Source organism: Thermobia domestica, chromosome 3 (assembly GCF_964235325.1).
Source record: "Thermobia domestica chromosome 3, izTheDome1.hap1.1, whole genome shotgun sequence".
Classification (NCBI taxonomy): domain Eukaryota; kingdom Metazoa; phylum Arthropoda; class Insecta; order Zygentoma; family Lepismatidae; genus Thermobia; species Thermobia domestica.
In genome coordinates this window covers 3,280,467-3,295,363 of record NC_137456.1, presented here as the reverse complement: position 1 = coordinate 3,295,363, position 14,897 = coordinate 3,280,467, and the positions used below count along the sequence as shown (strand labels likewise).

General features: G+C 36.1%; 1 protein-coding gene across 1 annotated transcript in view; it reads left to right on the top strand.

Annotated features, from left to right (window-relative positions):
* Positions 1 to 14,137, top strand: part of LOC145682378 (uncharacterized) — a 37,175-nt gene extending 23,038 nt beyond the window's left edge. Inside the window, exon 2 of the mRNA XM_081753968.1 lies at positions 13,036 to 14,137. Within this exon, the coding sequence (XP_081610094.1) occupies positions 13,052 to 13,609 (558 nt within the window). The 5' untranslated portion in view covers positions 13,036 to 13,051 and the 3' untranslated portion in view covers positions 13,610 to 14,137. The remainder of the gene's footprint in view (positions 1 to 13,035) is intronic.
* The last annotated feature ends 760 nt before the right edge of the window (positions 14,138 to 14,897 follow it).

Below are 14,897 nucleotides of genomic sequence, written 5' to 3'. Positions count from 1 at the left end.
ACAATTAATTATAATATTTAGAATATAACGATTATGTCACTCTTTCGTTATGCAAAGCTATATTTCGCCTATAGTCACTAACTGCTGAGCTATATTGGCAGTACCAAATAAAGCTAACTGTAATACATTGTTCATATGGATATTTGTAGCTTTGTGTCCCTTAATTCGTTCACTCAAATGATTAATATCTTTTATGCCTATTTCAGTCCAAGCACGTTCACTCCCAAAAAGTAAACAAGGAAAACAAAATAAAGCATTTTTCCCCTCACAATCACAAAGCCAGTCTGTGTTGTTATAATACTCGATTTTAAAACAGCGCTCAAACTGTCTCCTACCTGTTTTGACTGTTTGATTGATTGTTAAAATTTTTGTTGGACGCCCTAACCTTTTTATTTCAACCTTCTCCTCCATTGGCCTACGAGAAAACGGGGTCCTGAGAAGACTGCAAACTGAATTCATTTTGAGTTTTCTGTTACTAGCGTTATATTTTAATATTAAAAATATCACTCACAGGCTAAGAACAAAAACACCATTACATTCTTAAAACACACACTTACAATAAAACAGCACAATAGGATTTTCAATTGCAACAATATTATGAGCAAAACCTCGGACACACTCTGCATATCACTCCCTCTATTCTATTATTATTATTATTATTATTATTATTATTATTATTATTATTATTATTATTATTATTATTATTAGTTTGTTGTTTGTTCTTACAAACTGCCTCGACCCATGCAACACCCACGCCTTCATCGCTGGTGAGTGAAGGAATTCATAACTATTACAGAAGCTGAGTGGCAGTTGCCAAGGTCTCCGCAACTGGATGGAGACTATACAACAGGATAGGAGCGATGCAAGAATAAAAGTGCTTTCCAATGTTAAGAAATAGGAGCTCTCTGCCGTATGCTCAATGCTATTGGATCCAGTGGCAAAGCTATTTGCCACTGGATGTGTATTTCTCTCTCTTTCTTTCTGTTTTTTGACATGATTTTTTAAGAGATACATCAATACTGTTTTTGTGCCAAAGAGCAAAGGATTATTTTTACGAAAACATTATTTTAAAATTAAAAAAAAAGTCTTTGGAAGTAAAAATCATATACAGTTGCACAACCGTGCAACATATAGTACCAGCCGCCACTGCCTCGTACATAGATAATTCGTTTGTAGGAATGTCTATTCTTTGAGATATATTTCCAATGGGTTAAGATTGATTTCATCACAAATGTTTAGCATTAACAACAATGGACAAAATCCCTTTGAATGTATAAAAGCTGTATAAAGAAAAAAAATTAAATTATAAGTGCAAACTTTTTGTCTCATGTCCTATAATGGTTAGTGAATGATTGTGAAATAACCAGGGGAATGAAAATGGTAGGAGAAAGTGCTAGAACCCGGAGAAGATTAGTATACGATGTAAATGAAATCGTCACATTGCCTTTTATCTAACCAGAGGTGAGCGTTCTAACACTGAGGTATAGTGACCCCATTTGTAGCTAATATCTTGGGACCATTAGTAATTAGAAACAAATAACTCGACTTCTACATGGAATTGTGCTATGTACTGTACATCTTTAATTTGTTTTTTTTTTTAATTGACAAATGTAGCCAACTCATAAATATGCGTAATAATAAATACCGTTTTTGCAACGATGCGTTCCTGTAAATGATTGTATTGTCTGCAGCAAGAAAAATCTAGCACAAATTGTGCTCCTTTGTCTATTATTAGACATATACGGTGCAACAATATAACATTTTCTATGTAATTAGTTTAACACATCTTACTCTTTCTCGCCACTGATCAATGGATGAGTAGGAGATAATTTCGCCACTTCCGGTGACAACGGAAGTGCAAGACTTCGAAGCTTACATTTTTGGTTCGCAACAGTATGGGTACTACAGTAGGTGTAGAAACAATAGTCCGGTATTTGATGCGTATTTATTTTCGAACAGATAACATTTTCTTGCATTTCATATATATCTATTATTCCAAGTTTCTTGTGAAGGAAATTTAGACAAACTTCTGTGTTTTATTACAATGTTTATATGTCGTCATATAACAGAATCAATGGGACTTCCATATGTTAGGGAAGCACGATGGCTTAGTGGTACAATGCTTACCTCTGGTGCGTGGGGTCCCTGGTTCGATCCGCGGACAAGTAAGTTTGTAGTGGACAACAACGTGTCCGGGTTTTCCCAGGATACTCCCCTTTCCTCCCACATTCACATTCTACCAATTCTCGTATCATTCACTTACCTTAATCATCCATCTCCATTAGCGTAAAAGGCATAATTGTGGGACGTTAAACTAAGATTTTTTCAAATATAATCTTGGCCAGAAGACGAGGCGAGATACAGGCTCGTATCCAGGGGGGCCCGGGCCCCCCTAACTTTTCACGGTAGGCTTGCAAATGAACTGTAAGATTTTTGGATCGGCCCCCCCCTAACTTCAGCCGGCCCCCCTTACATTTGGGCTGGCTACCGGCCTGGCGAGATATGATTTTGTTGACTTCTCTGGAAAATTTTGTACAACTTTCATTGGTCTGTTTTCGAGGGATTCTCGTCTCTTCTCGATTCTCGGGAAGCTTTTCTCGTTTCCTCTCGAAATTACTCTAACCTTTTTGTATGTTCAAAATTTATGCCCTGTTTTTTTTTTCTTTCTTAATTTCATCCACAAGTTATCTAAGGATGCGCACGAGACAAGATTTGTGGCTGTCTCGTCTCGAAATTGTGCTGTAAAAGTGATGTCTCGATTTGAAAAATGTACCGGTATATTTCTTTATTGGAAGAGCCGTGTCTCGACTCGAATTTTGTCAGAAAAATCCTGTATCGACTCGTCTTGTGCGCATCCCTAAAGTTATCTAAATCCTTCCGCGTCACAAGAGGTCTACGAAGGATGTGATAACAGTATAACATTTAAACTATTGAGCTTCATTGTGTATATACTTGCGCATCTTTAAATGTTGATAAATGCTCTTCACAAACACTTTTTAGATCAAAAGATCCTATATATTCCAATTAACAATTTTCTTGTATGCCTTATATCTGGAGAACAACATATAGTGTAGCCAATCCCAAACTATCACTTAACTCAGTATGATTTGTTTATTCCGTAGAAAATACGAAAACTCATTTTAGGGGCCTTTCAAAAAATTTGTGGCCTCTAATCCAAAAACTAATTATCGGCCAAAATCACAATTTTATGATATATTTTTTTGAATCCTTCCTAAACTTTTCTTGGTCAAGATCGCAATCTCTTGATCCATTTCTTGATCATTCCTAAAATTGATCAATTTATAGTTTTTTATACCATGAATGATACAACAATAAAACCTGCAAGAAAAAAGTATTATTAAATCTTAAATTTGAATATATTATAATAATGGATACTGACCGTAAGTCGCTCGGGAGATTGTAATTATGTTAGGAAACCCGTCTTACAAACAACCTCAATTAACTCCAAATCTTAAGAATAAATGCTCCAAATCTCTTGCATATTTTAAAAGGTATATAATAAAGATATACAAATTCTAATATCCTGTTAATCCAGAGGATATCAGTTTGCGGTTGTGTCTAGGAGTATAAATTTAAGCCAAAGAAATTACATACGGGGACATATCCTGTTAGTAAAATTCTTAAATTCTTTCCTCTCTATGCTTTATTTATGAAAGAAAATCTTTGGGCTTAACTTTGAGTTAATCTAATTCGCAAAAGAGTTATAGAGTCCACAGATTGACTCTCGGAAACTATATTCCAAACTATAGCCCGTATTCGAGATATAGCTTCTACTCTCATATCTCTTTAAAGAACATTAAATGAAACCTTAATTTAACTAAAGTTATTCTAAATCTTGGGGCCTGCGGACTCACCTTCTTTGCATTCCTTCACCACTCCTTCAGAAACCTCACCTAACGCCTACTCGTAGTATAGCCTGTCAGAGGCAGTATTACCAAATAAGGATTCTATCTAATAATTTTACAAAGATTGGGTAGGGTTAAAGATAAGGCAATATTTCCTCAAGTAGGAATTCTCTCTCACTACGGAATTGCTTAAATTGTCGGATGTTTAACAAAACTATATGGGCCCATAATCTCTATCGCTCAAGAGAAAGATCTATATACTCGATTCAGCAGACCGATCACGACACCTGCCATCAAAAGGGGAATCGAACCCAGAAACCATAGGATCCATAAATACCAAATTAGCCTGCTGCAGGTCCTCAAGTAGAAACCAGATTTAACTGAGAGCTTACAAAGCCTCAGAGAAACTTTAAGAAAAATTCAATTTCCAAAATAGGAGTAGGATTAAAACCACATATAGTATAATAACTTCTAACTAAAGTTCCTTATAATTCAGAAAAGAAAGAAAATCCTAACCAGGGACTATCCTATCAAACTCATCCTACACAGGAATACAGCCTCTCATTTAAAGAACTGAGAAACTTCCTGTCTCAGAATCACTCATCTGAGTCTCGAAAAAGAGTTAAACTTCTTAGGAACCTAACATAATCCATAATGCCATCATTAAGGCAAAAAAGCCAGCATAAGCTGTGAAAAAATGATCTTCGAGGCGTCGAACGTAAAGTCTAGCCAAAAATGAAGATGAGGAGGACAGCTCCTCCTCGTATTTATAGGGAACTACCCAAAGGGACGCTTTGACCTCCCTTACAAACAATTCATTGATACTCCGAGAAAACGGTCTCCCCCCTCTCCAAAGCTGGCTGGCTAAATCCATGAAATAAGCTGGTTTCTAAAACTACCTATACGAAGAGGGGAAAGAAAGATTTTTGTCAATTTTTTAAGAATCTCGAAGAAAAAAAATACATGGAATATACATATATACAATAATATTAATAATAAATTCTTATATGCTAATCAAATATATGAATTAAATGATACCAGGCCTGTGATCCCAATCTTATTTAAACATAATTAAACATATAATAATAATAATAATAATAATAATAATAATAATAATAATAATAATAACAACAATAATAATATACTGTACTAATAATATATATACCTACGATATTTTTTAAATATATACAAGCAAGAGGCATAAAGTGACTCTTGCAAAAACAGTATTTGAAATCTAAGACTGGAATGAACTAGTGCTGCACACGAGGTTCAAGAAATTTCTAATCTCTTCTCAAATTTAAAAATGTACTTTTCGTCTCGTGGGAAACACCACTGCTCTCCCTTCTATATGTTCAGGAAACAATCATCAAACCCAAGACAAGAGAACATCTTTAAATAGATTTCTTGACTTCAATTTCACCTCTGAGTATTTCTGTTTACTTCCTCGTACGAATATTAAATTGATCTATTGTGATTGGGATTAAGGTAAACAAAGGTTTTGTTCGTATGACCTTTACCCTTTTGCGCAGGAACTCCTATGGCTTCCCTACGACTAATTTCTCTTTCTACTAAAGCTTTCCGGGATTTTATATTTTGTATTTTTGGGGATAAATTGTAATCCAGGATTGCCTTGAACGCATATTAATCTGCCGAAACATACTTCATTTCAAAAGTAAATAATAATAATAATCAGCTTACGCTACTATTCAGCTTACGGACACAATTTCTAATCCTAAGCGAGAACTGCACTAATTACATTAAATAAGCAACTCTAGTGTAACCAGTGACCCGGAAGCAGTTAATTTGGTGACCCAAACAAACCATTGTGACCTAGAGATAACATATCATTTTCATATGTACGCAGTGAATCACACTAATGCAATTCTAATACTTCATTTTTTCCGTTTCTTCTTTCTCTTTTTAATTTTCTATTCATTTTCTTTCCAGTTTCTTCTTTCTCTTATCACTAAATCTATAATTTTCTTTCTCCTTATGTAAGCATTCTACTGAAAGAATGTACACATATATTAACCACAACTTATTATTTGGTCTAGGAATTAATTCGTGCGGTTGGTACGCACACATTGAAGCTGTAGTACAAACACAAAATACATAAATACCTTAAGAAAAATATTGCCCATCGCTAGCCACCACTTTCGCCCATCTGTCAGGCAATGTACGGATTCCGTGGCGAAAGAAGTCCTCATCCTTTGAAGCGATCCAGTCGATATCTTCTGAAGTAGTAAAGCGCTGTCCAATCAAATCGTTGTTCATGCAATCGAACAAGTAGTAGTCCGAAGGAGCAACGTCTGGTGAATACGGCGGGTGGGGTAAAACTTCCCATCCGACATTTTCTAAATAGGTTTTGACCGGTTTTGCGACATGTGGGCGAGCGTTATCATGTTGAACAATAAGTTTATCATGTCTGTTCTCCCATTCTGGTCGTGTTCTGGCCAGAGCTTGCTTCAAACGCATTAATTGTCGTCGATAACGTTCTCCATTCATAGTTTCACCCGGTTGCAGCAGCTCATAGTACACCACACCTTTCATATCCCACCATATGCACAGCATAACCTTTGCACAGTGAATATCTCGTTTTGGTTGTGATGGACCTGGTTCACCTGGTTTCACCCAGGCCTTTTTTCGTTTAGGATTATCGTAATGGATCCACTTCTCATCACCCGTAATAATTCGATGCAGAAACCCCTTTCTGCTCTGTCGTTGAAGCAGCAATTCGCAAATGGTTTTTCGTCTTTCAACGTCTCTGTCTTTCAATTCATGTGGAACCCAATGTGACATCTTTTGAATCATTCCCATGGCTTTCAAGCGTTTGGAGACAGTTGTTTGATCAACGCCTAATACTGCTGCAAGTTGTTCCTGCGTTTGACACGAATCCTGCTTGAGCAATGCTGTCAATTCTTCGTCTTGAAATTTTTTTGGCTGTCCAGCTCGCTCTTGGTCTGCCAAGCCGAAATCACCACTTCTAAACCGTGCAAACCACTTCTGATACGTTCGCTCAGCTAGAGCATGGTCACCATACACTTCCACCAAAATACGATGACTTTCAGTCGCACTTTTCTGCATGTTAAAGTAATGCAGCAGGACACCCCGCAAAAACACTTTATCAGGCACAAATTGCGCCATGTTCACTTAACTACAAACTGGTGTTGTTGACGCTTTAATCCACTGCCCTATACTACGAACGATACGCGATGACAGGGGTTTGCAACACATGTGTGGATACACGGAACTGTGGGACGCTCCGTTCGTTGCGCCATCTCTTGTCCACCCGCACGAATTAATTCCTAGACCAAATAGAAGGGCAAACCCTAGAGACCATTTGAACAATCCTGCCTGCTATTACACTAATCTTTATTGCCCTCCCATCCTTACGACTCCTATACTTACTAGACGAAATTCATCAACCAGCAATCACTCTTAAAACAATTGGGCATCAATGATACTGAAGTTATGAATACTCTGACTTCTCCTTAACAGAATTTGATTCTTATATAATCCCTATCAATGAAATAAATCCTAATTCATTTCGTCTACTGAAAGATAACTACAAGACCTATCAGAACAGAAATGTGAATCACAGAAATGAAAAGCTAAGTTTTTCCTTCTGATATATGCTTAAAATTGAATGGATCGAACCTGTAGAATTTATCGTGTAGAACATCAGACATATCTCGGAGTCCAAACAATGTTAAAAATCATTTTGTGCAGTCTGTGTTAAGAACCACTGCATTATTTCAGTATATGATGATGAAAAAACATGACACTATATTTGAAATAGTCAAGACATTGCTAGAAATATTTAGTTTGATCATGAAATGACATACCAGAAATTACACGTGAATTGCCGAGTTTAAGTAGTGTAGGTCATTTAGCCATTATATAATTCTGCAGTAATGCTATTCCAGCTGTTTCCGGGTGATCGGATCTCCTCGGGTCAGAGAATCGAGACCAGACCTAGACAAAAGTGGTACCCCAAGTGACGGGTGACATTATTGCTCTGCATACAGCAATTAATGACAATACGTAAACACTTTCACTTGGTTCTTCTTTAAACCTAAAAATGTGTCCTTCCCATAAAAATTAATGAAATAAAAATAATACAATTACTGAATAAGAATAACTTGAATAAATGAGGTATCTACTCGTACGTAACATTTCTTTGAAACCATCTTCCCTGGTTCGATTCCAGATCACACCAAGTGTCTTTGTAGTGGACAAACACAGTGTGCGTGGTTTTTCTCGAGAGACTCCCGTTTCCTTCCACTTTCTTCATTCCACAATTTAATTCATTTCTCGCCAACATTGTCTCTTTTGCTTAGCCGGCATAGCCATGGGAGGTAAAACTCATTTTATTTCATTTCTTTAGAAGCCACTGGAAACAAATGTCGAAAGTATTGGTTGAGACATGTGATCCCATTTAGTACAGTCAATTTAGCTCTGAAAAGCAGTGATGAGAGACAAAATTGCAACAGAAACGTTATCAACGGTTGTTAAACAATTGAAGTGTGATAAAAACGAGTATATGAAGTCTACCATGGAATTCCATCTGATAAAGTCGGAAATTCAACATTTAACATGATACCTAACAAAATACTACATACGGTGTATTAGATGATGAAACAAACAGAATTTGGGGGCCCTAGCAACCACCATACGCTGACAAAATTATGCTAATGTGTACAAACACGCTTATGACAATAATATAAAAAGTGGTCATTGCTGCAGTACAAAGCGAGATAAAAATTCAGAACGAAATTTCTATATAAAGTCCTGTATATCATTTTCGAAGGGCTGTTGCAGACCTTCGCGTTGACGACCCTGGTGATTCTTCTAATTATTCCAGGATCATGATTTATACATCGTTGGAAAGCTTATAGAACACATATTCCAACGAGATAACATTTTGTTTGTAATTCCCGCCATATTTGTAGTAGTAGTAACCGTCCTGAAAATAAATGTAATTTGCGTTTTCAACTGAGATTGAAAACCTGGCCAATGTTGCACCACCCTCCTCCCCCTACAAGCAACAAGTATACATACAGGGTATTACCATGTAGAGGAATACTTATTTGCTTCACATACGAATGTTAGTGTACTTCCAGGAGGAAAGGTTTCCCCACAGAAAAACTGATTCAAAAAAAACAACAAAAGAACCACGAGCCCCTTCAGTCGTTGTACCCCCATATACATAACATTGAGAAACTTCACCCTTCGGTAATACATGGATGCAAAAAATAGCTTAATTTGGGGCGGAGTTATTTATGTTTAATCAACGCAGCAGTTGCGTCAATGGGCATTTAAAGATTATGGCCTAGTCATTATAAGCGCCGACTTGAAAATACTGGGGGGGGGGCATACGATGAACAAATATATCATATTCAGCTGTTTTCTATCAACTGCTTGATGAAGGTCCCCTTCCCTCCCTGATATCTCGGTCCACTACTCCGTTGTGGAATTCACGACCTAAGTCAAATTCGTTTAAGGGCATTAAAACAAATTCAAGTTCAAAATTTGAGAACTTCACTGCTACTTTGTGCACCACATTGATCTTTACTTTTCATATCAGTGCTGCCAGAGTGTTGATTGAAGCCTCAGCGTTCTATTAAAAACACAGTTTTGAAAACGGCGTTTCCTATCGAATAAGAAGGCTGTTCCTAATATTGAATTAAAGCCACAACGAAGTTTACGATAGAAATTATTGCTGCTCTTTGCTAATTCTTCCTCGACTAGATTCTATTGGAGGGGCTAGGACCCCATCTATAAATATTGGGGTGCAAAAAGTGTCCTCTCCTCCCCAAAGTCTGCACCTATGCTAGGCACTGCTGCACTTGATGGTAGACACGCAGACTCTGATGCAAGCAGGTATCGTAAGTGCGTGGCAATACATCAGGTTTCACATGAAAAACATTGGCGGCCACTTTTCTGGTGAACATCCGCATAAGAATTTGCTACAATGATTCATCTGGCTGTCCACCATACAACAGATCTTCTACTGCTTTTCCAAACCTAATTATGTCTTTCTTCTGAGCGGTGAGTTTTGACTATCGATGCATGGTTTCGAACTTCTTCACATTTACCTAATAATTTAAAAGGTGCTAGTTTTCCTATTGTTTATAGTCGTGATGATATTACATTCCAGAATTGCGTGGAAAAATAGTATATTGTCGCAAACAGTATCACTTAATACTATTGTAAGTTTTAATATACACTAACACATTTTTCGTATTCTTCTTTGGTTCAGGGTATAGGTTCATATTATGAGGAATCTCTGGTATACGTATAATGAATAAGTAGGACAAGATGATCTGTCAACAACAACTACTGTTATCATCTTGAGCAGCATTGAGCATCTCACGAATAATCTGCAAATCAGTATTAGCTGTTTCATAAATAACAGAGCACCCATCACACTGCAAGAAGCGACGTAGAAATGTAACAAGTGGCTTGGCTTTGAATTGGAATCAAAAGTAACGGTTGGAAACACTGTGTTTGAATCTCATGATTGTTCACTCAGACTTTTGTACAATACTCTTCATGATACCCATCAAACATAAGAGTTGCACTGCCATATCGTCGCTTCACATATGAGACGAAAAAAAAAAAAAAAAAACTTCAAAAACATTTCATTATGATTCCATGAAATAGGATGTATTAGAGCTCCACCGTCAGTTACATACTGAACATTTCCACTTGGTATTTAGCTATGTGCATTCATTTGTTGTAAATGGTGTATGCACTTATATAAGAGCTGCTGCAGCAAGAATAATGTTGTCCTTATCTTCATCAATGTCTGTATGATTCATATTATGACATTCTTTGAACACTACTGCTGCTGTTCTTCGGAAAGTCGAGATTTTTTTAAATACCGATATTACATATCATGAGATAATCACCAAAATGATCAAGTAGCTTGCGTTGCATGTATTTGGTGCTGTATGAGTAAGCCTGACTTTCAGATGGTAAGTGGTCTTCCATTTTCTTCATCAAGTTTACTACTGTCAACTACTCCTCATCGTTTTCTTCTAAGTATTCGGCAGTAGCAATGAATGCATCACGCTGAATTTTGTCTTCAGGTCGTCCGCATTTGTTAGTTGCCCCTTCTTGAAATTGTGCAGGAGTTCCTTTTCCAGTCCGAAAATTCACCTTTCGGACTACCTTTTTCATGATACTACTACTGATCTGCAGCATGAAGATCTGAAACAGAATGTATACTTCTCAACACAGATTCAGCACAGCCATAATTTGTTTTACTACATATCTGCTGTATCCTCTCTTCAAAAATAGTTCTCACAGCAAACGCTTTGCAAATTTCTCTAGTATAGACTTATTTCAATATCACAGAGTACAGTAATGCTGGGAGTTTAATATCGGTTCACGAGATCGTAAACTATGTGATCTCATCTCTGGTTCTGATGTTCTGAGCTCAGATGATGATTTCAAATTTACAAACTTTGCCCGACATTGTTTATGAACACGCTGGCCTACATGAAGTTGCAAAGGAGAAATCTTCCTCTCCTTACATGTCTTTTTGACTTATAGTACAAAGTACACCCTTATCCGTTAGGTCTTCTATTTCAGTCTAACATAAAAAAAATTAGAAATATATATCTGCCACGACGCAGGATACGAGACTAAACCACACGCGGGACATATTATGCTTATGATTTCCTTCTATTCAGGTTTACTGTAGCAGTTTAAAATGAAACACAGTGAAGCTCCATAAACTTCAAGTAACATCAAGAGGAATAAAACAAGAAAGGAAACTGCACGCAAAATATAAAATACGTTAAGTATATTTCAGACAAGACTTTGTGTACGGTTTCATTTTAAACGAAGTATAGATTTTGACATCACAATTTCGTGCAAATTTCATGGCTGAATTTTATTATTTCAGATGCAGCAAAGATAATGAGCAAACGAGAGGAATAAGCGTTACGTTTCTAGCAAAGAATGCAGATGGTCTTATACCATCTAGTGAGCTATTTGTAAAATCGGACATGTTCAATATACCATTTGTCACATTTTGTGAGATATCATGTTGAAATTTAGTCCTTATCAGATGGAATTTGATAGTAAACTTTATGCCATTGTTTTCAACATACTTCAGTTGTATAAAAAACATCCGTAACATTTTTGTTGCAATTTTGTCCCGCAAATATCGTAAAATGTCTATATTAATTCCACGGAGTGAAAATGTGTTTATTCATAGCCTATAATTATTGTAAGATTCCCATTATGAAATCTGTACCTCGTAGGTTTCGAAGTGATGTGCCCCATCTGTTAATTAAATATTACATGATATAGATACTGGATGAAATGCCAATTTTTCGCACGGGAAGAATAAGTTTATGGAAAATTTGAAACTTAAATTTTGACACTCTTTCTCCTTAAGAAGCCCCATCACGGCGAAATTAAAATACCACTAATATTACAGTAATTGTGATATCTTCAAATAGATAATCGAAATGTGGTACAAGAGCGCGCTAGACGATATTATTTTTCATGAGATACCGTTATCACGAGTCACTTAGTAGTCCTATAATTTATAAATTTCCGCTTGCAGTCATTTATAAACGCGTAAATAAATGCCAATTTTCTAAATGGATGGAAATCGAAAGCAGATAAGTGAGTCACGATAACAGTATCTCATGTAAAATATTATCTAGGGAGCTCTTGTTACAGTTTTTGATTATCTTTTTATCTTTTTGAAGATACCATATCATTAATGTAAAATTAGCGGTATTTTAATTTCGCCGTGATGCGACCTCTTAAGGTATGTATTATGATAAAAATATTGTGCACACTTTCGGTTCCCGAGTTATGGGCAGTCAATTATTGTCACAATTTCGAAAAAAAAAAAAAAAAAAAATCCGATCTGAAACTTTGCATGGTAGTAGGTCTTGACCTACTACACAAGCATCAAATATTGTTGCGGAGGCTTTTAGTTCATAAATTATCCACAAAGCTCTGAATAATGTAATAAAAGTCTAAACCACTGATCATAACAAAAACGTAATATTGTTTAAATAGTAATTAAGGGACAGTTTTGGTAATTAGATGACGATATTTCATGATTTGTATATTTCACTTATGGTAACACAAGCTACATCTAGAAGTTGAAATGTAAAAATTACTCTGTATTTTTCAGGTAATCGAAACCAGTGATGGCACATTACGTGACTCCTCAGAAACATGTGTCCCGAGAACCATCAACGCAGTTTCCAAAAGTGAGTGACTACCACAGAAATTGTCGAGATGAAAGCTTCCCGGCACAGAATAATCTACAGTATAACAATGAAACAGTGTCGAACATAAAGAACGAAACAACAGCGAAAGCAGAGGTAAAATTTGGAAAAGAGAATCGACAATTTTATTTCAACTCTTCAGGGATGAGTGTAAACCGAAACAACACTGGACGTCCAACAGCCGCTACTGGTGCGATTCCCAAGGACTTCTCATTGCTTGGAAGTAAAAAGGCGCGGAAAATGATTTCAGATACTCGTCGTTACCCTGTTTCTGAGAATACACTCAGGGTTTCGAATGTAGCCAAAATCTTCCGGGGCGGTAAAGTCCGAGGACCATATGATACGCGCGAGGTTTCCAAATATGAAAACACAGCTTATGAACCTTTTGATTTTGTTCCATCTTATTACGAGAGGTCCCCCCGTACGCCACTGGAATTTGATGGCTTTGCCTTCTCATATGGAGGAGAAAACTTTTAAATATATTTTTCTAAGCTTTCGAGGAAGCTTTAAAATATTTTGAAGAAATTTTGGTGTTCGATTTTTTTTTTTTTTTTTTTTTAACAAGGGAGGCTCCACATCTGTAAAAGTTGAAATATGCCATCTTAACACCAAGTATTACAAATGTTAAGAGCTCACAATATTATCAAAATTTCCAGTGATTTCGTTATTATAAAAAGCTATTTTATCCCTGTTTGATGGCATCTGTTTTAGAATTATGTTCTTATTAAATAAGAATTCTTTATTATATGTACGTTATGCATTAATGCAACATTGAATTTTATTTTCTGAAAGATGTGGAAAGTTTTCAAGATTCAAAAATTAGTTTTGTAAATAGTATGGTTCCTGTTCTTGTGTTTGGAAAAGCCTGATATGTATAGAGTTAATGTTTGGAGGAAGTTGCTCTGTCTGTTTATGCATGGGATTGGTTGTTAATCAATCAGAATTTGGTTGTAAATACTAACAAAATTTGGAAGCAATCTGTAAAATAAAAGCATTATTTTGATAGTTTTTAATTTTCTTTCTAAATATAAAAAACCCAGAAATATTTTGTTCTTTAATTCGGTTATCTCAATATGCTACATTTGTTTTTGAGTGTTAATAGTCAAATATAGAAGATTAGAGAAAATAGATCACTAGTTTTCGACAGAGATGGGTGGGTCAATGAAAATTTTACCCATGACCCACTCTGATCCATCACCCACCAACTTCCATCGTCCCTCTTCTCTACTGACTAAAGAGTTTACACCTGTTATAAAACAAAGCTGTGAAATTCATTAATCGGGGTTTGAATTTCTACGGTCGATCGCTCAAACACCGCTGTGTTATGATACCGGGTGGATCTGACCTTTAAGATAAAAAAGTGGTAAAATGTTTGTCATGGGCGATATCACGATGAATTTCATTGTTGAATTAGATACATTTGAGTTAAAAATAGGATGAAATTTGAGTCTCAAACAAGAGAAAAAGTGTAAAATTCAACTATGTCGAAAGCTACCCGTAAGTAATAAGTTCTATTGCTATCATTACAATTACAAATATCAATAGCGAAAAATGCTTTTTTTTTTTTTTTACTTAGATATATTCGTCTCAGGTACGTAAATAGAAATAAATGAAAAAGGAAGAAAATGGAGGCATTAAAAGTAAAACTTAGACAAATTCACCAGTGCTTAGATGCTGTTTACAATGTACTAAGAGCAGAGTGATTCTGTGGATAGCAGATTGACCCACGACCCACACTCAATCTCTGGTATTCGATACTTGGAAT